At 38.3% G+C, this 27,710-nt stretch overlaps 2 protein-coding genes across 15 annotated transcripts in view; one reads left to right on the top strand and one right to left on the bottom strand.

The window, feature by feature from the left end:
* LOC113644358 overlaps window positions 1-23,085 on the top strand; it is a 29,775-nt gene extending 6,690 nt beyond the window's left edge. For 4 of the 8 annotated variants that reach the window (XM_047811537.1, XM_047811536.1, XM_047811535.1 and 1 more), the window contains one exon: window positions 5,539-6,444. In XM_047811537.1, the coding sequence (XP_047667493.1) occupies window positions 5,539-6,207 (669 nt within the window). In that variant the 3' untranslated portion in view covers window positions 6,208-6,444. Of the gene's footprint in view, window positions 1-5,538; window positions 6,445-21,060; window positions 21,190-22,036 lie in introns of those variants that run through there. The other 4 variants (XR_003440983.2, XR_003440982.2, XM_027149131.2 and 1 more) reach the window with 2 other exon arrangements.
* Window positions 3,118-27,710, bottom strand: part of osbpl3b (oxysterol binding protein-like 3b) — a 59,525-nt gene continuing 34,932 nt past the window's right edge. For 3 of the 7 annotated variants that reach the window (XM_047811521.1, XM_047811520.1, XM_047811522.1), the window contains 20 exons: window positions 26,932-27,045; window positions 24,642-24,806; window positions 23,876-23,987; window positions 23,574-23,677; window positions 22,600-22,692; window positions 22,044-22,203; window positions 21,070-21,200; window positions 16,822-16,929; window positions 15,218-15,355; window positions 14,423-14,516; window positions 13,998-14,242; window positions 11,647-11,784; window positions 11,482-11,545; window positions 11,317-11,395; window positions 9,511-9,655; window positions 8,185-8,329; window positions 7,744-7,870; window positions 4,792-4,914; window positions 4,289-4,321; window positions 3,118-4,097 (listed from right to left, as the gene is read on the bottom strand). In XM_047811521.1, the coding sequence (XP_047667477.1) occupies window positions 4,001-4,097; window positions 4,289-4,321; window positions 4,792-4,914; window positions 7,744-7,870; window positions 8,185-8,329; window positions 9,511-9,655; window positions 11,317-11,395; window positions 11,482-11,545; window positions 11,647-11,784; window positions 13,998-14,242; window positions 14,423-14,516; window positions 15,218-15,355; window positions 16,822-16,929; window positions 21,070-21,200; window positions 22,044-22,203; window positions 22,600-22,692; window positions 23,574-23,677; window positions 23,876-23,987; window positions 24,642-24,806; window positions 26,932-27,045 (2,415 nt within the window). In that variant the 3' untranslated portion in view covers window positions 3,118-4,000. The remainder of the gene's footprint in view (window positions 4,098-4,288; window positions 4,322-4,791; window positions 4,915-7,743; window positions 7,871-8,184; window positions 8,330-9,510; window positions 9,656-11,316; window positions 11,396-11,481; window positions 11,546-11,646; window positions 11,785-13,997; window positions 14,243-14,422; window positions 14,517-15,217; window positions 15,356-16,821; window positions 16,930-21,069; window positions 21,201-22,043; window positions 22,204-22,599; window positions 22,693-23,573; window positions 23,678-23,875; window positions 23,988-24,641; window positions 24,807-26,931; window positions 27,046-27,710) is intronic. The other 4 variants (XM_027149127.2, XM_027149125.2, XM_047811523.1 and 1 more) reach the window with 4 other exon arrangements.

Here is a 27,710-nt window from a genome sequence, read left to right as displayed (position 1 = left end):
TGTCTTTGTAGAATAATCCTGAACAAAATTGGGTTTCCAAGGTCTCCTTCCCATAGTTAAGGAGACATTAAAAAATTGCTCGGTACGGATATGTATTGCTAGATTGAGAAATAAGACGATCTCCCAGCATAACATGTGTATGGGTGATTGGGTGGGTGTGTGGGGTGTGTGTGTGTGTGTGTGTGTGTGTGTGTGTGTGTGTGTGTGTTGTAGATAACACCGTTAGCTAATGTTCAGTCTGAGGGAGGGTGAGTTTTAAGTTCTTCTCCTAACACATTTAGGAATAAAGTCATACATATGACAGATCAATGTTATAACCTTTTATTAATTTCAACAACTAATTTCAAATAAAGAAATAAAGAAATAAACAAACAAACAAACAAACAAACAAATAAATAAATAAAAATAAATCATAATTAAAAAAACTTTGACCTATTTTCTTATCGCTAATGACAGCTGTCATATCAGCTGATAAGATCTTGATAAGAGACACTATATGGGCTCAAAACTGTCAAGTTAAGGAAACTCGCCCCTTATATCTCTCTTCTGTTAATAAACCACTGTTAAACCACTGTACTACTACTATGCTTGTTTTACAAAATAAATAATGCACTTCAACAAAATTAGAGAACATAAGAAAAAAGATTACAACTAAACTTTCTCACACTGTATTGATGTGATCTTGGCCCACTCTTCTTCCAATATCTTACAAAGTTCAGTAACTGTAGTGGGTGTCTCATTTACTTTTTTGGATGGGGGCATTGTCTAGCCTTCCATGCTCTACACCGTTTATCCTGCTGAAATCAGGGGAACCTAGAACCTATCTCAGGAGACTCAGGGCCGTCTTGGAAACCCCTGAAGCATAGGGGAAACATGCAAACTCCAAACACACACGATAGAGGTGCGAATCACTGGCTATTTTCAAACTATGGTCGAAGACCTACTTATTTATGAAGCACTTCAACTAGTACTTCCTTCCCTGTTTGTTGCATATATGTATATAAAAAAATAACAAAAAATAAATATATTTAAAAAAACTTTGAACAATGTTTTAGACTCATGGTATCTTAAGTATGTAACCAAGCATGTGTACATCACTCTGGATAATGCCAAATGCTGTAAATGTAAATGCAAATCAATCCAACAACCCTGGAGGTGTGAAGCAAATATGCTAATGACCAATGAGGGCATTGACTTGCATGAAAATTGCAGGCTGATAAGGAGATGCTCACAGGGAATGAACAGAAAGAGCAGCAGGGGAGTGTGGGGGTAGGGGGTAGTGAGAATGACCCCATTGGAGGACATGTGGCCATGTGACAAACAAGAAGAGGTGACCCAAGAGGTACTCAAATACAGTCAGTTGGGTGGACAGTCCCAGTTCATTTCCGTTTTTTGCCAGCCGCTCGAGTCCCGGGTTTCAAAACCGATTAATAAATGAGTAAATGTCTGCTAAATGTTTGCATTTAGGGCTTGAGGGATAATCCTATGTTTATTGTCATTTACCTGGGCCATACTTATGCAGAAGTTTTTAGTCCAGTGATCAGAATGTTTTAAAAAAAAATACTGTTCCTGACTTGATCAAGTTTGATACTTCATAGATATAGGTGCTTTTATTTGTTAAGTTGTGCATCACTCATCTTTGGCTTTTGTTTATTAATTAAGATTTGGAGTGTTGAAACTCATATAGCTGATATCACATGGGCTGTTGATATTTGTTAATTCATTGCCATGTTGGATAACAAAATATGTGACAGTGGAGCACAAAAAGCAAAATAAATCAGAATGTGGACATCTTACAGGTCAGGAGCTACTTTTTATTTAATTCTAAGGATTTAATTTGGCTTACATTTTTCCGTGGTTCTCACTGCCCACCCACATGGCACTGTTTCAATCAGGGTGTACTGTAGCTTCAACGGGTGAAAAGTGTTCTTTTTTTGTTTAATCTTTGTTGTGGTTTTTAGTGAAAACTTTAGCTGGAAGTGTGGGTGTTGTTGAGAAAAGAAAAAAAAACACACATTGTATATGAGAAAGCAGCCTTACATTGTACTTAATGCAGAGAAGCATAATGAGTACATGGGTGAAAACTGAAGAATACAGACATGTGTCAAAACTAATCTCACAAGGCATGCACGAAAAATAGAGTGGGCTCAGCTGACCTTGATTTTCGGTTGTGCTGGGAAGATGTAAAAGATCTAGATGACTTTGAAAGATGATTCATCACTATTGGCAGTAACAGCAACGTAACAGTTCTGGGAACAACAAGGCTGAACTTAAAGGGGGGGGGGCACGGTGGCTTAGTGGTTAGCACGTTTGCCTCACACCTCCAGGGTTGGAGGTTCGATTCCCGCCTCCGCCTTGTGTGTGTGTGTGGAGTTTGCATGGTCTCGGTGTGCCTCGGGGGTTTCCTCCGGGTACTCCGGTTTCCTCCCCCGGTCCAAAGACATGCATGGTAGGTTGATTGCGTGAGTGAATGAGAGAGTGTGTGTGTGCCCTGCATTGGGTACTCCATCTAGGGTGTATCCTGCCTTGATGCCCAAAGACACCTGAGATAGCACAGGCTCCCCGTGACCCAAGGTAGTTCGGATAAAGCAGTAGAAAATGAATAAATGGTAATCCTTTTTTTTTCCAGTTGTGACCCAAATGCTTTAGATTGTTGGTTAGAATATTTGCCTTACACCTTGGGTTAGGGGTTTTAGAGCATCTGTTTCTTAGCAGACTGAGGTTGTGATTTGTAATATTCAGCAAGAACAGTCCAACACATACACACGTGGGCTAGTTGCTGGATAGTATGTCTGCAGGTCTTAAACCAATTACAAAGACTTTTGTACACTCAGTAGTACAATACCCATAGGCATGTAGAAGTGCTCAAATATATTGACATTCACTGCAACAATAAACCAAAGTCCTCCCACATCTCAGCATAAAATTTAGCTTAATCTATATTGTAAGCATAAGGACAGTGCTTCATAGCTTCTGTGTTATTTACATTGTTCAAACTGACAGCATCTGAATAACAGTTAACAATAGCACAAACTTCACTACAGGATAAGACAGTGAGCACCACTTTAATCAGTGAATTTAGTAGCGTGACAATAAACAATAAAAAAAAAAAATAGCCACAGAAATGATTGTTTTATTGAAGAAAAAAGATCTTAGCAGTTGTCATTGTAATTTTTCAAGTTGCTCTCTTTCCAGGAAGAACTTGATGGATACAGATTACAAAAAAAAAAAAAAAAAAAGCTGAAACATTCAGCTAAACATTCAAATGCAGTGTGGTGACTATTTAGTATTTGAAATAAAGCCGTGTGATTACTTCTTAGATGCTAGCAACATTGTTATGTTTATATTTTTTAAACATGATTAAAGGCTATAATATAGATGTTATGGAATATGTATAACCATAAGGCATAAGACATAAGGTGTGAAATTCTTTCCCCAATATTGTCCTTATATTATACACTAGTATACCATCTCTTTTAGGAGGTAGACAATGTTACTTTGATCAAATGACAGCATTTTTCAGACATGCAAGCGCAAGTTCTTTTGTTTGTTGGCAGGACTGCATTTTTTCTGTCTGCAGTTTCACTCTGTACCCCAAAAGTACAGTATGCAACAGTGTATGTGTCAGTATTTTTGTGCTACTACTTGCACACAGCAGTTTCAGAGATGACGAACTGGGATACGTTTGCATAATTTCTAAAACATTCAAGGAAGATGCCTGCATAAACACACTAAAATATATTAGAAGCATATTAAGGCATTTAAAATAGAATATTATGTAACACAGGGTGCTGGAATATGCAGAAGTTTCTGGAAACAGATGTACGGTTTGTCATGTTGATTATCAGGCAAAAGAATTGCCATCGTCAGAGTTTGGACTCTGTAAGATGGGTTTCCACCTTCCACTGGAGATGTGTTTTTCTTCCATATACGGAAGGTCAGAGCAGGCAGTAGTGAGGAGACAGAAGAGGCCTGGGAGTAAATAACATTCAACTGTAGATCACCACAGCACTGGACAATCCAGATTACTGAAGCCTGGGTCTTTCCTCAGGTCCCAGTATGTGTTGTTGCTGACCCATGTGTCATCTTTTGATTTCCTTTAAGAATCAAGCCAAGAAAGAATCTTTTATTTCACAGTAAAAAAAAAATAACACTGAGTTATCCAAGGCTACATTTACTGTAAGCATACTAAAAACTGACCCATTTCATACATCAATTATGATTACAATAAGAATGCTACAACAATTATAATAATTATCTATTCTAAAGCAAATAGATTTTAAGATACCTACAATCTTCATCATCAGGGCCATAGACTGTACTGAGGATACAGAGTAGACCATGACTATTCACCCAACAATATCACATTTATTGTAATGAAAATTAACACAGCAAATGTAATAATGTAAAGATTTAAACTTAAGCACAATTTAAAGTGAAGGATTGACTTAAAATCCAAACTGCCAAAAAATACTTTGGGTGTATACACTGAGCTACATTAGGCAGTGGTGGCTTCATGGTTAAGGGTCTCAGGGTTAAATACCCATCACCACCATGCTGCCACTGTTCATGAAATCATGAATGGCTTGGTCGATTGTACCTTAAACTCCCTGGAGTTTCAGTTATATTTATACCCTTACAGCACCCTTAGTTTCAGAACTACACACCTTCTATATTAGTTACACTGTAGTTACTGATTAATTTCCAGTAATCTACAAAATGCTAGTAATTAATAAACAGGGCATCTAAGATGAACAGAAGATGCATTGATAAGGAAACTTTGGATCTTACTGGAAGAACCGTGGCTGATGTGCCATGTTGTTCTCCTCAAGGACTCTGCGCCTATCTCTCTGTAGCTGTTCGATTCTCTGCTTCTGTGCTTCTGCAGCCTCAACATTCCCCTCCTCCAGTAACCTACACACACACAGACACACACGCAGGCATAGACAGTATGTTAGGAAATATGGCATTGTTCTTTTGCATATAATACAGTTTGATGCAGCATGTTCTCTTTTGGTAGCCTGGAGGTATGTCTGAAATTAAAACCTGATGTAACAAAGGAAATACAACTGCAAACATTGTTGCCTCTGCAAGCATTCACTCTATAGTCTCAGAGAATTTGCACTAACACTAAAAAACAGCACATGATGGTTAATGCTGTAACGTGTCTGTCTGTGTTTCCCCTTGTTTCTGTCTGCCGTCTCTCCCTGATGTTAATTGTTTGCTCCGCCCACTCATTGCTTACCATGGACACTAATTACATTCCATCTCTTCCCCAGGTGTCTTGTCTTTGTCTCTGATTGTCTCTGCTTTGTGATTGGCTCCTGTTTACTACATTTACTCTGTCTGTTCACTTCCCTGGTGTTGGTCATTGTTGGTGTTTGGTTTATGCTGTTCTCTGTTCCTGTTCTCTGTTCCTGTTCCTGTTCAGTGTCCTGATCTGTTTTGCCTGCCTATCTGTTTGTTTCTTGTTTTGGTTCAGTAAAAGTTCTATCTGCAATTGGATCCTCTCTTTCCTTTTGTCTCACCATGTCACAGCGTGACAGAACGACCAACCCCATGGATCCAGCAGAAATACTGTTTTGTCTTTGTCAGGAGGACTCCCCGGGCGAGGAATATACAGAGGTATTCGTGGACCTGTGCAATCAACTTGCAAACTTCGATGAGAAGGCGCTCAAAGACCTTTTTAAGCACGGACTAAGGGACATCCTGCGGTATTTGATGTCGTCTACCCGAGAAATAAAAACATTCTCGGAGTTCTTCGACTTGGTGTTGCTCCTGGACGGGTCAACGCTAACCTTGAGCAGTGTAGAGACGGCCGTAAATTTTTTATTTTTTTTGGGAGGGGCCCACGGACGCCGCCCTACAGTGCCTCCGTCCAGCCCAGTCCCGTGCACACCAGTGACCGAGCCAGGTCTAATGGCTACCATACCGGCGAGCTCGGCTGAGGCCCGTGCTAACCGGCTGGTCTCCAAACTGGCGGATACCCCGATGAGGTCGGCTCGTGCGGCCGGCATCCCTAAGCCGCCAGCCGGAACTGACCGGGTCGCCAGAACCGACCGGGTCGACGGGACCTGCCGGGTCGACGGGACCTGCCGGGTCGACGGGACCTGCCGGGTCGACGGAACCTGCGGAACCGACCGGGTCGACGGCACCGACTGGGTCGACGGAACCAGCCGAATCGGCTGGGTCGACCGAAATGACTGAGTCGGAGAACGCAGTCGACATTGTGACACCCAAACTCCCTGAACTCTCTGCCTGGCCTGAACCTATGTATGTTTCTGTTTTATCCGTCCTGTGTTTCGTTTCGCTGCATTTGCCAGCCCTTCTACCTCCTGTCCCTGTTTACAGGCCCAGAGCACCACCCTGGCTGCCAACTCCGTTATGGTCTCTGGCTCCGCCTCCAGCACCACCCCGGCCTCCTGCTCTGCCGGCGCCGCCCCGGCCACCTGCTCTGCCGGTGCCGCCCTGGCCACCTGCTCTCCCGGCTCCACCCTCCTGGACTGGTTTTTGTGGATTTGGGAGCATCTGGAAGCCGCTCGTGGGGGTGGGGGGTGTTCTGTAACGTGTCTGTCTGTGTTTCCCCTTGTTTCTGTCTGCCGTCTCTCCCTGATGTTAATTGTTTGCTCTGCCCACTCATCGCTTCCCATGGACACTAATTACATTCCATCTCTTCCCCAGGTGTCTTGTCTTTGTCTCTGATTGTCTCTGCTTTGTGATTGGCTCCTGTTTACTACATTTACTCTGTCTGTTCACTTCCCTGGTGTTGGTCGTTGTTGGTGTTTGGTTTATGCTGTTCTTGTTCCTGTTCAGTGTCCTGATCTGTTTTGCCTGCCTATCTGTTTGTTTCTTGTTTTGGTTCAGTAAAAGTTCTATCTGCAATAGGATCCTCTCTTGCCTTTTGTCTCACCATGTCACAGCGTGACAAATGCACTGCAACCTGTATTATCACAAGGACACAAGTGCATTGTGCTTCAGTTTTCATGTCCTCGTTGTCGGGTTCCACTTCTATCGGCCAAGAACAGAATGTTGAGGGTGCAGTGAGCAAAGGCTCAACAAAAATAGTTTAAATATTTGAAGACTGATTTCTGCTGAGGCACACAGATGGTAGGGTCAGAATTTTGCACCAATGGCATGAATCCATGAACCCAACCTGCCTTGTGTTATCCTTTCAGGCTGGTGGAAGTGGTGTAATGGAGTAAGGAATGTTTTCCTATACCAGTCAATGCTTTTATAACACAGCCTGTTTGTACATCCCTTCATGGCCTATAATTTACTATATTCTAATGGCTATTTCCAGCATGATTTCATGAGCACAAGAATGTGATTTTCGGTGGACTTCCCAGTCACCAGATCTGAATCCACTAAAACACTTTTGATTTGTGGTAGATTCACAGCAATACATCTGAAAATACATCTGAAAAAATAGTCAACATGGAGCAGAATTTAGGATTGTTTCCAACATCATGTGGAATCCATTCCATGGAGAATTGAAGCTGTCTTGAGAGCAAAATAAATGTTCCTAATAAAGTACTAAGTGAATTGATTTTAAATACTCTGTTGAAAATACATTTACAGTTACATATTAAATATGTTGCACAATTATTTCCAATAGGACAAAAATATTTTCTAATCTGTTAATGAACTGAAACTGAAATAGAAGAAAAAAAATTAAATTTTTAATACTATCACTTAACTAGACTCCTGATATGTGCCGAAATGCAAAATGTTACATGGGTTTACCTCTGATCGAGACGTAATCTAGTGTCTGTGGGTGGCAGTAAAACTTTTGTTTGTGGATCCAGTTCATTCAGCTCAAGAGCAAACTTTGTGAAGCCGTAGTACTGCTCGTAGTCAGAAGGCATTGGATCTATACAAAACAATATAAAGCCCATTAGAAAAAGACATGAAAGACCTAATTTAGTCACTGAAAGTAATAAGGTGTGAAAACCATCCACGTGAGTAATTGAGTTATCATATGGCATATGTTATTGATCAGTATGCTTTAATCACAGAATTTTCTTGGCTAGAATTATTTATAAATCAGAATGCTTAATGCACATGGCTTTGCATTCGATCAAACAGTTTTTCTTTCAGCTGCAATACACCTTCTTCTGGTGTAACTTGGTTACAGGACTGCTGGAAACAAAGTTGTATACATGACTCCATGTATGTGAATCTTACTTGTTCTCCAGATGCATGTAGCAGATGGTGGGCTTCCACAGTATATACCCTCATGCCATTTCCCAAACAGCTTGTGTAACACCTTGCCTTTGTGGTCCACAACTGTTCCCTCCACCTCATTCATACTGGAGTTCCAGTACTTTGCCTGCAAGGCACATACAAAAAAGCAGAGGCGTCATTTTCTCAGTCCAATCAGTCTAAGATCAACACCATGGTCCGCATAAGCCTTTGTTTTTATGCAGCAGAGAGTAAAGCAGCTTTACTACACATTTCTAAAGGCAGATAATATTCAGTATGTGGTTTTTTGCTCTCCAGTAGATGCCACTGCTGAGACATCAGTGAGTCAGTGGCAAAATAGTTTTAGGCTTAGACTTCATGTCCACGAACCATTGCCTGAACTTCTGCTGCATATGGCACACAAAATCAGAAACACTTCAGGAGTCATCTGACTGGTTGGATTCTGCAGGATTTTTGGAAGCTGTGTCTAGTGTAAACCTAGAAACAATTTCCATCATGAAAGGGTTAGGGTTAGGCTGGTCGGTTTTTCTGGTAGCATTGACCACATTTTCACACACCTAAATATGATACTTAGCAAAATGAACTGTGATTGGTTGCTTTACATGTCTGTCAGATGCCCTCTTGGGTGGTACTTGGCCAATAAAATCTGCTTTAGAGAACAGACCTTCTGCTGTCAGTCTGAAGGTCTGGCTAGGCAAGACTAATGGTGAAATAGAGAGGATGAACTCTCTTCTCTCTCTTCTCTCTCTCACCCTGTGTTTATCTCATTCTCTCTTCCTCTTACTCTCTTCATCGGAATGACCTGTAACATTAGAAGCCATGGCATGTCTTTGGAAACGTGCCATTTTCTATTCTCCCATAGTCAGTGCCAAAGCACTCCCATCACTGAGCTAGAGGAAGTGTCTGTCTCTGGGTGGCTGCTCTGTGTGATGGGTCAATTAGTGTCTCTCTCATGCTCTCGAAATCTGAGAATTAATTCCCAGCATGCCTCTGCTTCTCCATACAATGTAGTAGCAATAGTGAAGAAAATGGTTAGGTTAATTTGTTTCACACTGATTCTTCTTCTTTTCTGTATGATCAGACTTCTACTAGAGAAAGTATTTCAACATACCTAGCCTCTTGATAATCAGAAGCAACTGCTATAAATCATAGTGTACCTGGGGTTTAGCATAATATATACAAATACATCACTGTGATTTTATTTTATAATATTCCAACATCATAAAGAGCAATGAATGTGGTACAGGATACACAGCAAAAGGATTTCATTTTATTTAATGTATCAGCACATGGGGAAATGTAGCTCACCTTGATAAAGGTGACTTTACACTGACAGATATCGTTGCTAGTGTTCTTAATGCAGATTTCCCCATAGTGCTCGATCCAGCGCTGACCACTCAGAATGTTGTGAATACATGATGTTACTTTGTTCCACTCATAGTGGTCACCCAACCTGGGAAAGCAAGCAGGAATTTAAGATTACTCTCAAATACTGATCACTTAAATGTGTTACAATATAAGTTAGTCGAACATTTATATGAAACACATAAAAGGCAGATATAAACAATATCGCCGCACTGTGTTTGTGTCACATTACACATGGAAGTAAACAAGGAAATACCACAGCTGGGTTATAAACATTTAAAATATTGTTGTGTAAAATAAGGTGTGCTTTTTTTAATTTACCCAAATAATGTTATTTCATGTAACATCTAAATAAATTTACATTTCACTACCCAGAATACACATAAAATCTTAAAAAAACAAAACAAAACAAAAAAACATAAAATGGTTTTCCAGAACTTTATCCAGTGCAGGAATAAGCAACCGAAATCTCTAACAAATTCCTGATAACATTATACATATTATTATATTTCTTTAGTTGTAATAAAAAGTTTTCAATAATTTATGCCATTGTCAACATGCATTTATTTGTTTCTCTTTGCATAATCAAACAACACAAGCTACATTCAGCTAAAAAATGTTCAGCAATATACTAGGAGTGTTTCGTCTTATCCACAAAGGGCTGGTGTGACTGTAGGTTTCCAGTCTAACCGAGCAGAAGCCACAGTTAAAAGTTGTTTGAAGACACAGACCAGCTCATTACAGTTGTGTAATCAGGTGTGGTTAGAATGGTTGCAATAAAAAGTTGTAGCCACACCATTTGTTTGTGGATTAGTCTTCCATTCAGAAGACTTCCTTTAAAGGAGTAAGATTAATGGGATGTTTAAGACATGGATGTTCCACCTCAGAATACATATACTGTACAGGATGATTATAAAATTTCAAACAGCATTATGTGGAATCCTGGCAAAACTCTGCATATGATTTTGACCTTATTTACTATATATAGTTCTGAAAAAAAATTATTCCTTAAGTCAAATATATTGCTTGTTTGCATAAATCTGAAGTCAGACATCTGGGTATGAAACTATAGTAACTATTCAACAACTGAATCAAATGTGTGAGGAAATTACAGTAAACAAAGCGTAATATTTTTCCCAGGCAATTCCCACCCAGAACAGCAGAGGGCACTCTACACTGACATTTATATGACTTTTGGTTTCTTAGCTTATTTCCTGAATAAAAAATAATACATTTCTGTGCATACAAAAACATGTACTGTGACAGCACTTCCTGCATACAGTTCATTGTCCTTCTTTTTGGATGTACATAGAGTACATATTGATTAGTATGTTGTATGAAATGCCATACATTCCTATGCCAGACCCATTTCTATGCCAAACCCATTGACCTACATGACAGTGTGCATTGATTAGATGCTGCAGAGTCTCAGCCTACTGACTGCGCTTATGCTTTTTACTGCTTTCACCTACTGTACAGTACTGTAGAATGAATATTTGGATGCATCTACAGACTTTTAGTTGTGGTGTAAAATATGAGGTGTGTTTTTATTGTATTTTATTGTATAGTGATTCAGCCACAGTCACATCAGACACATAAAATAAACATTGCTGACAGCCCTAACAGTTAAGCAACCTGTGTGTAGGTGCACATAGAGAAGCATGTAAAAAGGTACAGTACTCAGTGAGGATCAAACAGAGAGAAAACTGCATGACACATGGCATTAAGGCTTGACAAAATCGCACTTACCCAGGGAGCACTACATGAGTGGTGCCGACCGGAACAATCTCCATGGACTTCCCCCAGAACTTGTTTTTCCACCTCACATCTGAACACAATCATCAGGGTCATTTTGAGAGCACTTCCCACAAAGCCATCTTTAACCTTAACATATCTACTGATGACTGATTGTACCTTGCCAGAAGATGAAGTTTTTCGACTCAGCATGGCATGCAGATATTGGGGGGTGATGGCTGACCTAAAGAGAGAAAAACACAAGGAGGTCACAGACCCTAGACTGAAATAAGTTAATGTGTACAATGTAAACAAACCATATAATTAGCCTGAACATAGTCATACCTGCTCTGCTGTAAAGCGGAATCCTTTATCTGGCCGGTCGCACTCGTATGTCTCTCCCAGCACTGGGTTGAAAGGTTTCCCTCCTGCTCTGTAGTAACTGGAGGCATAGCCTGATACCGCAAACGTTGCAATGTACACCTACACAGGCACACAACATTAGCTGTGACACCAATCCTTGTCCATCCAGGTTTATATAAAATGGGTGCAAATACATCAGGTACCACAAAGCACCATTACTACACTGAACTATCTGCCTAGATGGCAAAGCCACCAGCACTAATATTTATGCCTGAAAAAAACAATTAAAACATACTTCAAACAGGAAGGAAGCCATTTGATGAAAAAAAAATTTGACCTAGCTGTCTCCTCGACCCTGTCTGGATTGATTCCAAAATTTTATCAGCCCATCTACTTGTCCCAATAATAATAACAAAGAAATCCCTCAACATTGCTCTGGAGCTATTGTGCTATCTAATTCAAACAGACAGACTTTCCAAAAGCAAAAATCCTCTACCACTTAGTGGCAGGAACATAAATATTGGATGGAATTTTAACAATTACATGAAAGCAGCATACTGGATTTGGCTCCAAGCTGAAGACTGCACTCACAAACTTCCTAAAGTGTGGACAAGTGAGGAAGCAAAACATAATCACTCTGGCTGCAAAGGTCATTATAAAACCATCAACAGTTCTCAAAGCTGAGAGACAATTCAGATCTCTATCAACCCATTACAGTCCACCACTGCCTCTCCCTCTGCTCTGTAATGAATACTGGAAGTACTATCACACAGAGAGTGGCTGACTGCGGCCAGTTTAAAAGCTCCTCTAATGGAGCACTGGTACAGTTAAGGAGACCCAGGTCACTCAGGTCCACCCAGTGAACATAGAGCAGTGACCAGAGAACATTGTGAACCGCTTAATGCAAGCCACGAATTTGGTGGGATAAAGCTTTGCATTTGTGAACCCATATATACAGGGGAACATTACATGAGCCTCCTATAGAAACCCAGACACTAAAAGCTTTACAATAAATATTCCTGGAAATACAGCAAGCTTCACTCCCATTATCTGTCTGAATGTTTGTAGATCTGCCAAAGTGGAGCTGGCCAAAGCTCACTTTACCCGCAGAAGGCATCAATCTATCATGGTAGTAAAACAGTCCTGGGCAATGGCCATCAGATGTAAGATGAGCTTACATTAGGCCTTTAAAAGACAATTACTCCAATAATGGTAAAAGTGATCAGCTTAAGGGACATCAGACATCTGAGGCAAAACAATTTAGATGACTGACAGTGTCTGTGTGACAGAAGAAGTAATACTGTCCGTAATAAGAAGATGATCCAATTTAGTACTCATTGGAAAGATGATATAAATATGCTACCTGGAAATTCAAGCCTTTTTTGAGGACAAATTAAAGTAAAGAAATCACACACAAAATGCATGAAAATACAGAAGATTCAAATATCAGACTATATTACCGTCACTGCAGTAACAGAAGTTAAGCATTCAAAGTGGATCATTCTAAAAGTTTATATTATAGTGACGTTTAGTTTCAGTTTCAGATTGGTGGAAGGAAGGAGGTAGGAAACACAATAAGATGTGCTACAATTGGAAAATAATTAACTTCAGAAAAAGCATTAGGTGCCTCCCCAGTCACATATTTATGACTATTAAGGACATTTTGAAGTATAAATAGTGAGTAGTGTGTTCACACTGAAAAGTGGATGATGAACTTTTTTAACGTAAAAAAATGAAGTGTGGAATATTGGACACTTCACGCAAACAATGGTCAGAAATTGTTGGGACTTGCAGGCACTGATGACAGATAAGAAAAATCATTGTTCTGTAATTTTTGATCAACATTTTAAAAATGGACTTTATTCGGCTATAGGCGTTTGTCATAAGCGTTTGACTTCATTTGGATGAAACGAACAGTTTTACAGATAGTAAAAAATATTTATAAATTTGAGTGCATAGTGTAAGTGCACCATGTGTAGTATGTCATTTGGAACACAACTTTCTTGTTAGAGGATCATACCACCATGTTGTTGATTATTTTCTGTCACTAGCACCCATACACCCACTTTTAATCCTTTTTTGGGTAAAGCTTATGTTTGAAATTTGTAGTTGTATTTTTTGTAAAGTAAACCAGTTTTAAAGACATCATCGATTCAGTCCCATTGACACTTGTCTTCATTAGTAAAATTAATACAGTAATATTAATACTAGTAAAATCTAGTTCTAGATGCTTTACATTACTTGACATTATTCATGATTAATGAATACACGTCTTATTTATTAACCATGTCATACACATGTATATGTGTTTGTTTCTATGTCCTGATGGATACCATGCGTTCAAACGGGTCCTGTGTGTGTGCGGCGCGGTCGAGCAGTTCGCTGTACTCTAGCTCCTCACACAGCCTCTGCAGGGTGTTGAGTGGCTCGTTCAGCTGCACTGGCATAGCCACCTTGGACAGGTCCTTTCCAATGTTATTCCTCAGGATGTTCCACAGACTGATATTGCTGGTGTTGGGACTCGGAGAGGGGAGCAAAGAACGGCGCTTTCCCTGCAGAACGCCATTCTCTACACAATCTAAAATCAAATGGATATATTGGATGAGGGAGACAATTCATGGAGGATCAGAATGTTATTGAAATTGTCTTGGGGTGTGAAAGAAGTACACACTATAATTAACATCACTCTCTGTGCTTGTTTTGTCATCTTAACTGACTGAAAGAACAAGAAGCAAATCAAATGAAATGCCTGAGTCACCTGAGTCAAGTCTCTCGTTCTGGACCTCATGGTTGAAGTTGTCCATGGAGATATTATCACTGATATCGCTGATGTATGAGTCATCTTCTGAAGGCTAATGTGAGAAAGAGAGAGAGAGATATCGTTATTATGTCACTTCCGCTCTCTTGTCAGATTAACACCTCCTGCACGCAGCAGGTTACACAAATGCCTGGGGAGCACTGATCTCTCTGCTCCTCTTACCACCCACCATTAATGGTGGAAGTCTCAGTTAAATGTGCACAGAATGTTTGGATGATTGAATTTGAGAGTAGGAGTAGAGGCTACAGAGAGAGAGAGCTAGAGCAAGATCGAGATCAAGAGAGAGAGAGAGAGAGAGAGAGAGAGAGAGAGAGAGAGAGAGAGAAAGAGAGAGAGAACTCCCATGAGATGGGAACAAATTTTTACTTGGCTCTTTGAGAGGTATTTTTAGAAGCAAGCAATTAGCTCTATTTTCACATTACTTCTGCTACTGTAGCTGCTTGGACAGGTCTGCCCAAAGCAAAAATGAAAACGAGTGAAGGAGAAGCATGAGAGAGCCAAAATAAGGGTCTATAGTGCATCATCCAACATAACGCTGGCCTTAGCATCAAACCCCAGTTAAGAGCAAACTAGAAACATCCTACTCCCAGGATATGAATCACACATTCTCATCAGGGAGGACAAAACTGAAGGATGGAAAAGTAATATGGAAAAAACATCAATGCTGTAAAAAAGGTTTTAGTTTTAAATAAAATGGCCTAACATTTACAGTGTGGTCCTTTTACAAATCCTTACCTCATTCTCAGAAGAGCTTGCGGAAAGCAAAACCTCTTGAGCGTCAAAGAACTCAGACAGGGACTCTGTAATGGATGCTCGGCTCTCATTGGATGCCTGGTGGACGAGGTGACGGGAACAGTCTGAGGATTCCTGTTTCTGTAAGGGCAAGTCATAGCTCTGAGGAATTGCAAACCTATATGGCTTGTATGTCCATTTTAAATCATTTGAGGCATTTTAATGACATTGAAGAAAGGGGTACTATGGATTCTAGCAAAATTAGTCACCAAATACTACTTGCTCCCAATTTTTTTTTTTTTTTACAGAAGAAACCCAACTTGTATCAATGCAAGCAAAATGATGTGGGTTCTAATTCTCAACAGGAAAGAAAGCTATAAGCGCGTACCAAAAGCCATGTTAATTAGTGCAGAAGGAAGGCATTAATTCAAAAGCACATTGTTGACAGAGTAAACCACAGGAAATACCAACAACGTTGTTTTGTTTTGCATGTGTGGGAGTTTGACTGAGTATGTGTTTTCAAGGAATTTCCTTAACTAGCAACAACTTACAGGTCAGTGAATGAATTATCAGTCTTACTGTGAAGTAAAGTGAATGAAGGCATAAAGTTAATTTTATTACTGTTATCATGTAATATGAACTTTTCTCTCTCAAAGTTGCACCTATAAATGCTGTAATATCTAGAATTGACAGTTTCTTTAGAAGCACCAGCCCCTTTTAAAAACATTATAAATATCATGTTCATAAAACTTTCCAGATTCTCATTTAAACATGCCTTTAACATGGTACCACTACTGTGTGGTCTTTCAAAATTATTACATCTGACACTGTACAAGATGATCCCTATTAAATATAACTTATAAAAAAACAGTGTGATAATGTGTTTGCTTCATTTTAGATTCTACAATATACAATCCTATGTTCCTTTCCTATCATGAATCACTGGGATCTGAGCTCATACAGAAAATGGGCTTGCATAAACAAATACATTCTTCAAAGTGAGCTTAAGGTAATAATATTTTATCTGTGTAATATAATTATTATTAACATTAGTTATCGCATTTGTTGTTGCCCTGTGATTTTCACGTCACATGGCTTTTGGAAGAACGCTGTAGAAGAGTGCGCACATTCTGATTTTTAAATAAAATAAGTCTGCCAATGGGCAAACTTTGTTGTCAGCTGTCTCTAATCATAATGTCAGAGGAAACTTTTGGCCAAATAATTTATTTTATCTGTAACATCAAAATCATATGAAACTGTATCAAAGTTTGTTTTAAACTGCAAACATTATATTCCTACCCTGAGAACTAATGAAGGTTTGGCTTTTTAAACATTCCTTCCAAGTTTTCAATTAACAGTAAATTACTACACGTCTACATGGTACACTTCTACAATCTTTCCTGATGAATCACAGAAATGGTTGGTGTTTCTAAGCATTTTTGTACACAATAGCTGGGAGCAGCAGAAGGATTTAGTTAACTCTGCTGTGTGTTTCATCTATGAAATGGATTAACCCTTGCCATTAGCTCTTTGTGGAATGTGAGGATGATGCTGATGTGTGGACAATAAGAGGGTGCTGCTGCTGGTGGTGTATTCCTTACACCCACCTGCAGCGAGCCAGTGCTGACGTTTTTAAGGACGGCAGGCTCTGAGATATGCGACTCTATGTGTATCTTGCAGAGGCGCTCTCTCAGATCAGAGTTCTGTGCTAAAGCCTGCAAAAGCAAACAGCAAGCAGCACAAGCACAGGCATGCATAAACACAGATACACACACTGTCTAAAGATTATCTAATCATCTGGATCAGAACACATTTATAATCATTTCCACTCTAAAATGTCATGTGTTGGATGTGTTCTTATTAACACAATGCATATAAAAAATATGATCAGTTTGACTTTTGCCAAACCACATTTGTATTGTGCTATTTTTCCCAATTGCTAAATATCTTCATACTGAACAGTTTCCATGTCTGTTGTCTCAGTTTTCAATGCATCCCACTGTTTTTAATCAGGTATTAAAGGGCTTTGGATGTAAACTAGTAAGAGAACATCGATGAGTAAGGAATATAATGGGACTGTCATCAGTCCTTAACTGTTTTATCCAAGTTGCTATGAATCATATTTGTTTTAATTAATCTAAGTATCAAACAAACAGTAAAAAGTAAGTTGTGCTATCACTTACAGCCACAATAAACAATATTTTTCTCACCAACCTATCCTTTTTCACTCGCAAATTTATGGACAAAAAAATAAATAAATAAATCTTGAGTTTGTTATGTTACTAAGCAACCACAAAGCACATAGTCCTCCAGTGGAGGAAAACCTACTTATTGTTATTACATGCAATTTAAAAATCAAACCAACGTGGTCAATGATTGTGATAAACCCTACAGGAAACTCCTCAGTTAGTACTATGAATGTTATGCTTATAAAAGCAGGTTCATAGCATGTTCACTCATGGAGCACTTGGAAAACCTATACATCTGCACCTTCCTGCAATCATCTAATCAGTTAATTATTTGTGTTGTTATTATTATTATTATTATTATTATTATTATTATTATTATTATTATTATTTGTTAACAGTGTGATAAATACAATCATGTAGATCTGGGCCAGCAGCATCAGGTAATGTTCACACCAACCATCAAAATGGGAAAAAAGTCATCTTATGTCATGATTTTGACTGTGGCATGATTGTTGTTGATAGAAGGCTAGTCTGATCATTTCTATAATTCTGATCTACTTGGATTTTTACACAGAACGTTCTCTAGATTGTACTCAGAATGGTGCAAAACATAAAAAACATCCAGTGAATAGCAATTTTTGAGAAGGAAACACCTTGTTGATGAGAGAGACCAAAGCAGAATTGCCAAACTTGTTTGAGCTACAGAATTGCTACAGTTATTCAGCTGAACATTCTGTATAATTGCGGTGAGAAGAAAAGTTGAACCTTGAGGCGAATGGACTACAACTGCAGGAGATCACACTGGGGTCACACTTCTGTCAGCCACAAACAAAAGGCAGTTGAAGGCTGGAAAACTTTAGCCTGGTCTGATGAATCTTGATTGGATCTCACCCATCATGCATGAAATAATTGCATGAATCATGCCTGAAATAATTGCATAATTGCAGAATCTCAAAGGAACATTTCCGAAATCTTTTGAAATCCTTGTCATGAAGAATTTAAGCTGTTTTAAGAGCAGGGGTGTTTGGTCTAGTATTCCTAATATAGTGCTCCTCAAGTGTACATTTATTCATTTTCTACCGCTTATCCGAACTTCTCAGGCGTCATCGGGCATCGAGGCAGGATACACCCTGAACGGAGTGCCAACCCATCGCAGGGCACACACACACTCTCATTTACTCCCACTCACAAACTACAGACAATTTTCCAGAGATGCCAATCAACCTACAGTACCATGCATGTCTTTGGACTGGGGAGGAAACCGAAGTACATGGAGGAAACCCCCGAGGCACAAGGAGAACATGCAAACTCCACACACACAAGGCGGAGGTGGGAATCGAACCCCCAACCCTGGAGGTGTGAGGCTAACCAATAAGCCACCGTGCCCCCCCCAAGTGTACATTTAGTGATGTGCAATTACACATTATTCTTTACTAATTAATAAGCAGAGTCTCTTGTAGCCTTATTAAAGACAGTGAGATTAAAAAAACTTTTTACAACAGAGTATGAGTACAAAATAGCATAGTGTAGACACAAGCCTGTTTTAATAGTGCATTCATGTCATGTCAGAATTACAGTAATTATGAGCTTTTTAGCATTCAGAATTTTCTGAAAGCTCTGACTCATGTGTTTGAAATTATGTCATACACAACTGAGAAACAGGGGCTTGTAACAGAGTAATGTGAGGTTTACAATTCCCTATCGTAATTAGTAACAGCCTCATAACAAAACAAACACTTGCATTTTGGCTTTCTGTTTTGTGCCAGGAAAAAAAATGCTCATGGTTGTGTTTAGTCATACTGTAGATATAACTCATTTCCAAATTGTAACCAGAATATCAAGTTCCAAATATTCCAACATGACTGTATGTGGGAATGATCTTAGCACAAGTCAAATTGGAAAATATATATATATATATATATATATTGTTTCTTGGTATACTTCTTGAAATTTTGTGTTTTTGACCTACACTTTAGAGTAGATTTAGTGTACAGATGTTGTTTTTTTTTTGACAAGTCGGTCACTGAGCAACAATACTTCAGGATTCCCAAACAAGGGCTTTTTTTACGAGTCCATATGGAGTCACTTAACTTATAAAATGGGTTGTGGCAGAAACTCACAATCTATTTTGGGTATTTTAGTCTATTTTCTATCTTGATATTCTGCAGTAGTGTAACAATTCAGCATAAAAATAGACAAATTACCGTGTTTATCTACCTATGCTCTGTTCTGTTTTATTCCATACATGCTGGAAATGACAGAGGAAATGAGGCATGTGCCTTGAAACACACTTTCTGAAGTTTGGAGAAACTGTGTCAAGGTCACCCTTTTCACTAGAATAAAATGTCAGTGCAGGAAATGTTGCTTTGCTTTTTAGTCACTTATGTTGTACATTACTAACAAAGGATTGTCACAAATCCCCTCAGTGCACAGCACACTTCCCATCATGCTCTGCACTGCTCAAGACTCTCCGTGATACTTTGGTTTTATATTCCTTGTCTAGTTAGAAGAGTATAGAATATTTTAGAAAGGTTTAAGTTTATCGTAATAATTAAAAATAATTCATGCGTTTCAGATGCTTCACTATTGTTTATGTACTTAGGTTAAGGCTAAAATGGACATGTGTAAACACATGTTTTAGAACATGGTATGAGAGGGAAACTGTAACACAAGTGGGATAAGGGAGGGTGTCAGCAGAAGATGACTAGATTATTTTGAAAAAAAAAAATAAAGATAAATGTTTTAAAAATGTACATACGGACCTGCTGTGTTCAACAATTGCTACTTTTACCAGCTCAGCTTTGTTCATTCTCAATAATTAGTACTTTTGGCATTAAAACCCTGAAACTCTGAAAGCTTATTTGTCTCTACCCCTTTGTCTTTATACGCATGTCAACTTATTGTCTCTATCTGTTTTGTTTTTTTCCTCTTTCGTTTGTCTACTTATACCCTCCGGTGTCTTTCTTTTTTACCAACCCTGAATAATTTCATCTGCATTTCTAACCCTTGCTTTCTATTTCTATTACTTTCCAGCTTTGCCCCATGTTTGTTTTATAGTTAGGATTATAGATTATTCTTAGTTTATGTTACCTCAGTGTTTGACCAGTGTATGGAAATTTGGTGATAATTACTAGATTTAGTTTTTGTTTTTGGCCCAACTTTTTAACACGCTGTGCTATGTAAAGAAAATAAATTCTATGTGCTGTAATGTGTACATATAACAAATAAAAGCTTTGTCCGCTCTTTCATCCTGCCTCTATTCACAAACTCCAATGGTTAAATGTTTAATTGTTATAATAGTGTGAAATTATAAACCTGGATTAAAAAATGCAAGTTGGTCAAAGCTTGGGATATTCCATGTCTATTTGAGGTGGTTTGTTTGATGTTTAAACAAAAATTTTGAGCAAAAATTGCTCTAAAAAAGTTACTCAACAAGCTCAGCAATTTAGTAAATATATTCTGTGAAGTATTAGATCATATGACATTTGGCAGTCATTACACAGCATTGTTAACTGCCCCAGAAAGCTCACACCATAAAAGGCATCAGGTTGGTTAAAGCATTATACAGGTAGCAGCAGAGTGTTAAAAAGCACATGCATAGTAGACAGTGCAAAAAAAACTCTCTGTGTGTGTTTGTGTGTATGTCTGTGTGACAAGCCGGCTTACAGAAGCCAGGGCACCCTTCAGGCCCAGGAGCTGTGCAGAAGGAGCTGTACATGTTTCCTGCTCCATCATCTGCCTCAGTTTGTCTTTCTCGGACACCAGGGAGCCCAGAGCCGACTTCAGGTTAGTGTGCACTGAAATCAAAATCATATTTAACAATCTTTGTACATAACAGAATGTGTATAATTTGCCAAGTAAACAGTCACATACAAAGTCAACCTGCTCGTCATCTATAAAATTGTGCACTGAACCTGCATAATTCTTACAAGAATCAGGAGACCATGCACCGCTCTATCTGTTTTTTAATTTTTGAGCAAAAAAGAGGATACTATAAATACGTACACTATAAGTATAGAAAATTGCATTTGCTTTACATATGATTTTACTGATGGCCAAATCTTTATGGGTCACTATCTTGATATATCAGAATTACCTTATTATTAAAGGGTTCATATATGTTAATTATATATGTCCTCCTAAATGATTTGATTGCATTAGATACCAATAAACAATGATACTCGAGTTAGGAACTTAGACCTAGGATCCATATACAGATGCATTTATAGGCCATGCTTTTTAGCAACAGTCCTGAAGTAATAGACAGTGAATAATACAAAAAAAATAAAATAAATCTATGCAAATGCATTTCATCTTTCAACAGCAGTTTTCTGAAAGCTCAGAGTGAAGAAGAATAGCCTCAAAACTGTAAACACAGCAGGCATCTGCTGCCTTGCTGCTCACGATGGAGTGTTGTACACGAGCTGTCACACGAGAGTGGAGGAGACCCAGGGTTTATCAGAGAGAAAACTGTGACAGTGTATTTGCAATTAGCAGCTGTTGCACATTACACAGTGTGGAACACTTCCCTGAATGGAGTAGACTGTGTACTCCGAATACAATGTTATAGTTTTATAGAAAAACCTACACTGCCATGATGCTTTGTAATAATATAAATATTGTTTATCTGCAGTACTCACAGCTGTTGGCCACACGGCAGAAATCTTCTTGCAGTTTGGACACATCTACAGACAGCTCAAGAGGCTCTGGATAGTTTTTCTCAATGGCCAGATCGGCAGAGGAGAGGTTGGGATTAGAGGCGTGAAGACGCACGGAACCTGAGGAGATACAGCTGGGGACCTATGAGAGGATGAAAAGCATCATATTAGGATAGAAAAAATTTTTGTGTTGAAACAAAATGTTAGGTTAGGTTATTCCAACAGGGGCAAAATCCCCTCACACTGAAAGCCAACAGTGTCCTTAATAATAATAATAAACTATAAATAATTAATTTGTTTATATTAAATAAAAGTGTCCACAAAGGTGCATCAAGATGTTACAAGGCTAATAAGGTTCATATAGAATTACAAAATAGGCTAAAGGAAACAAAATTTACAAAAAACTTCTTACTGTCAACAAATTAGCACCTGAGTCTCTAAATATTTGTACATATATTTCAATATAGACACATTTAACATGTTTCAGGTCAGTGTTTTTCTTTAATCTGGTACAGATTGAAATAGAAAAGCACAAAACCTGCAGCGTTGTTTTGTTGTCCTTGCTGTAATGTTTGGAACGCCATTTCCTGGGATGTCTTTTTTCTTTTTTTGGGCTGTCATATGTATATGCCTGCAAGTAGAAAAAAAAAGATTTTAAATTTACAGGAAGTGTTTCTATGGTTATTAGACTAAATGGGCAAAATTCTAATTTGAGAGCAGTGTATGTTTAAATAGATGCTTACAAAATCATAGGAGCAAACACTATTTAGGAGATATGAGGAGATTCATCTGTTTTTTAGTCTATTTGAATTTGGCAGTCAGAGACATTTACGCATAAGTACTAATATAGAGCTATATAAAAAGAGAGTAAATTTAGTGTTTGATTTTCAAATGCTTATCTAGAATGCATGATACATTTTTAGCATGTCAATGTCTGACTAATAGTGACTAAAAATCAGGTCTCACAGAATTCACACCTACATTCCTTCTTATCTGCTAAAATAAAAACATTGTTCTAGTCCGAGATGTAGTACATTTCTATATTTCCATTTTAACAGACTTTTTAGCATCAGTGAGTATAAATATCTAACATTTATTTAGCCTTTGCTAAAGTTTTGTGTATGTTCCTTGGTAAAAGGGACACAAATCAGTACAATCAGTATCTAAACTGCAAACATTTTCTACTTGAGTGTGGAATATCAGTCTGTATTTCAGCTTTTACTTCCATAGTTATTTAGGTAATCAGTACCTCTGCTTAGAATCACTTGCGCTACTGTAACCTTCACTGGATCTCTCTCACATGTGACTGTGGGGCTGACAAAAAAAGCTTTTTTAATCTGCTATTTTAGTCACAATAATATTTTTGATTAGTATGACTATTTCCCATCATGGACACTGTTTAATAACTGTGAACTACCAGCAGATATTTCTCATCCTAGTGTGTCTGTTTTGCACATACAGGAGTTATGAAAAGCAGCCTCAGTGGTGTTGTGGAATGAAAAGTATTAAGACCTGCAGGGCATTGATAGCAGGTGCTGAATAGGTGCGGTGGAGAACCTCCATACTCCTAAGCAGGTGATTCAGATCTAGCAACTGAGACTCACACTCAGACAGCTCTGTGGTGTGAGAGAGAGAAAGAGAGAGAGGGAGAGAGAAAGAGAGAGAGAAATAAGGGGGAAGGGGGGGTTTATGGGTGGGTGCATTTGGCATAAAGACACAAACAGAACAAGTAAGTATTAGTAGACGTGTACAGTCATGGCATTGCCAGAGTCATGTTTAGTAAGCTGCGGTTCTGTGTAAACACAAATACACACCTTTGGAACATCTGTCCATGTCATCAGAGTACTGCAGCCAGGCAAACACCTTAGCTTGACTGGTGAAGGTGATCGGAGAGTGCAGAGAAGTCTGCTTGGCAAGAGAAGCACGCTATTCAAAAAAGAGAAATAAAAAGTATACATTTGCTGCATTGTTAAAATCAACTCACAGCTAGTATTCGTGATAATCTGTAAACTACAGACTCAAAAGCTTGATTGGTAGGAAGGTGTACATTTTCTGTAATAGAAGTTTTCTTGATGGAGGCTTTTGTGGTTTCTCAGTAACATGACAAACAAAGGTGTTTTTGACCTTATAATAATAATATTATAGCTTCAAAAAAAAAAAAAAATAGAAAAAAGATGCTTGGTAGAGAAAGACAGTTAATGCTAATAACCTAAATGGTAACAAGAACTAATCTGTTTTGCAGATAAATATAACCATTAAACTGTATATAATACGTTGAATGGTTAAAATATAATATAAAATATAACTGAATATAAATAAACAATAACTGTATATAAAGTATAATATGTCACTTATTAAAAAAAGTAATTGTTGGCAAATGTAACTGCTGTGGTATAAGAGCATATCTGGATAATGAACTTCAGAGTTAGGACACATAACAGTGTTCAATATTCAAAACTTCATGTACACTTCAGAAAGCACAGCTCACAGTGGCATAAAGCAGTGATGGATTTAATTACACTAAATGTCAGCTAAGAGAGCTGAATAATGCTAAGATGCAAACCGTGCCTGAGATCTAACCTTTCTGGCAGCTTGGCTCTCACTAAAGTTGGGCGAGGAGGTGATAGGGAAGTGAGGGCTGAAGAGTGGTTTCTCAGGGGGCAGCATGGCGATCTCATTCTGCCTGTACAGCCGGTGGTGACGCAGCTTACAGACCCATTCATCAAACAGCTCCTGAGACTTGATCTGTGAGCACAGAGACTCCACAGTCCAAAACTCCATACACATTTCTCAGATCTGTGCCTTGAGAAAATTTCTGGACATGTTCTATCTTTGCAAATAAATAAATAAAAAATCCATTTATTATATAATGCATGTTTCTTCACATGGGGCCAATAGTATGACGATGTTTCCAGCTAAAAAATCAAATCTTGTATGATTATCATCAGTCAACATGGGGAATGTTAGACAAAATAATACCTTAGACATACAGTGGTGTGAAAAAGTGATTGCCCCTTCTTGATTTTTTTTGCTCGTTTGTCAAACTTCAATGTTTCAGATAATCAAACAAATTTAAATATTAGTCAAAGATAACACAAGTAAACACAACATCCAGTTTTTAAATGAAGGTTTATGAACAAAATCAATATCCACATGGCCTTGTGTGAAATAATGGTCTCCCAATACATCTGGTGTAAAAGTAACACTGCATTACATACAAAGAACATCACACCAACAGTAAAATAGGGTGGTGGTAGTGTGATGGTCTGGGGCTGTTTTGCTGCTTCAGGACCTGGAAGACATGCTGTGATAAATGGAACCATGAATTCTGCTGTTTACCAAAAAATCCTGAAGGACAATGTGAGGCCATCTGTTTGTGACCTCAAGCTGAAGCAAACTAGGGTTCTGTAGAAGGATAATGATCCAAAACACACCAGCAAGTCCACCTCTGAATGGCTAAAGAAAAACAAAATGAAGACTTTGGAGTGGCCTAGTTAAAGTCCTGACCTGTGGTATGGTGTGGACCTGTGAGATGCTGTGGTATGACCTTAAAAAGGCAGTTCATGCTCGAAAAACCTCCAATGTGGCTGAACTACAACAATTCTGCAAAGATGAGTGGACCTCCACATATTCCTCCACAGTGCTGTAACAGACTCATTGCATGTTATTGCAAATGCTTGATTACAGTTATTGCTACTAAGGGTGGACCAACCAGTTATTAGGTTTAGGGGGCAAGTACTTTGTCAAACAGGGCCATGTAGGTTTGGATTTTTTTTCCCTTTAAAAAACCTTCATTTAAAAACTGTATGTTGTGTTTACTTGTGTAATCTTTGACTAATATTTAAATTTGTTGGAGGATCTAAAACATTTAAGTGTGACAAACGTGTAAAAAAAAAAAAATCAGGAAGGGGGCAAATACTTTTTCACACCACTATATTTTATTTATTAGATATACAGTATATTACACCTTATATTAGGAATTCCCTTACATCTATATTGGCAAGATAAAAGGTTTCAAATTAATGTGATATCGCTAAAAATCAATTTTAGTTCTTCAAATTTCAGAGCTGTTTGTGGTGCTATGAATACAGATATGGAAATACATCTTTTTTTAAGAAAGGTTTTCATTTCACATACGTCATCAAAAATTATTACAAATATTTTTCCATCATTTATTTTATAAAATATTGATATATTTATGGTGTGTCTGAAACGATATTGGCTGTTCTTCAAGTCAGTCAAGAGTTTTAATATGCTGTAATTTAGAAGACGTACTGTCTACATCAAGCCGTACTTGTATACATCAAGCATCTCGGGTGCACTTTCATTTCATGAGATTTTATTCAGGGTTAAGAAAATAAATGCTCAAATCAGGCAGAATATGTGGAAACCGATGTGTTAATGTTACTCTGTAAACACTGTTTAATAGTATAGAACGGGGCAATAAAGCCTTTATTATTGCGACATATACATTACAGCAGAATTCTTTTATTCACATGCAGGGGTAGCTATGATACAGCGCCCCTGGAGCAGGGAGCGTTAAAGGCCTTGCTCAAGGGCCCAGCAGTGGCAGCTTGGCTGTGCTGGGGCTTGAACCCCAATCCTCCGGTCAACGACCCAGAGCCTTAACCAGTTGAGCCACCACTGACCCACTGTAAAGCTGCTTTGAGACAATGTCAATTGTAAAAAGGGCTAAACAAATAAACGAATTGAATTGAATACTCAATACACACAGAACCGATGTATGTAACAGAATTAAGTTAATTCAGTGAAAGGTTTTTTCAGTGTAGATGGGTACAATAAGCAAAATAAGCAAGTTTTACTGTTACTTTTCTTCACATTAAATCTCTGATATCTTATTGATGTTTACCTTTAGATGGTAGATGTTCTCCTCTGCATCCAGATCAATACACTTGGACTTCTTTTTTATGGCCATGACAGACAAACCCACGTCAATGCAGCCATGAAGCTTGCCCTTCTCGATCTTTAAACACAGCGGGATTATTGGGTGAACCATCAATCTACACAACAGTCTGACAAAATCTGTTGTGTTAGAATATAGTCTGAGTTTGTGGAATGAACGCAACCTGGAACTATTTATAACAGCAGAGACAATGAGTGATCTATAAGTAAATGCAGAGATCTATAAGTAAATTCAGAAGTAGGAAAACTCAGATATTCACATTGTGATCAAGGACTGGCTGTTTCTGCATGAAAAATTGATTTAACATTCCATAAAGCTGTGCATTTTATGGGTTTAGTGAAGGTGGGTCATTTTGACACTTGACAACACAAGGGTTAATGGAGGTCTCCAGCATTCTTCAACATAATGTTCATCCTATGGCTCTGAAGTATGTTCAGTTAGAAAAGACAGGAATTTGTGCACGTTCTCCTGCACTGAGAAACGTATTTTATTGAAACTCATTTATAACAAAGGCCTAAGGGAACCTGCTAACTTCCTTTTTAAAAATATATTTTAAATACACAACTAGGTAATGTAAACTCAACAGATTTAATGCTTTATTAACAAATTTGACCGGAAAATTCATGTAATGTGATTATTTAAATTATGTTTACGTTGCATGTAAACATTTATTGACTCCCTTAACAGCTTCTAAATACTGTTTTGTGATGTTTTCAGTACTCAGA

This window comes from Tachysurus fulvidraco, chromosome 3 (genome assembly GCF_022655615.1).
Source record: "Tachysurus fulvidraco isolate hzauxx_2018 chromosome 3, HZAU_PFXX_2.0, whole genome shotgun sequence".
NCBI classification, from domain to species: domain Eukaryota; kingdom Metazoa; phylum Chordata; class Actinopteri; order Siluriformes; family Bagridae; genus Tachysurus; species Tachysurus fulvidraco.
Note: the sequence above shows the minus strand (reverse complement) of the source record. Positions and strands in the feature narration are given on the sequence as shown.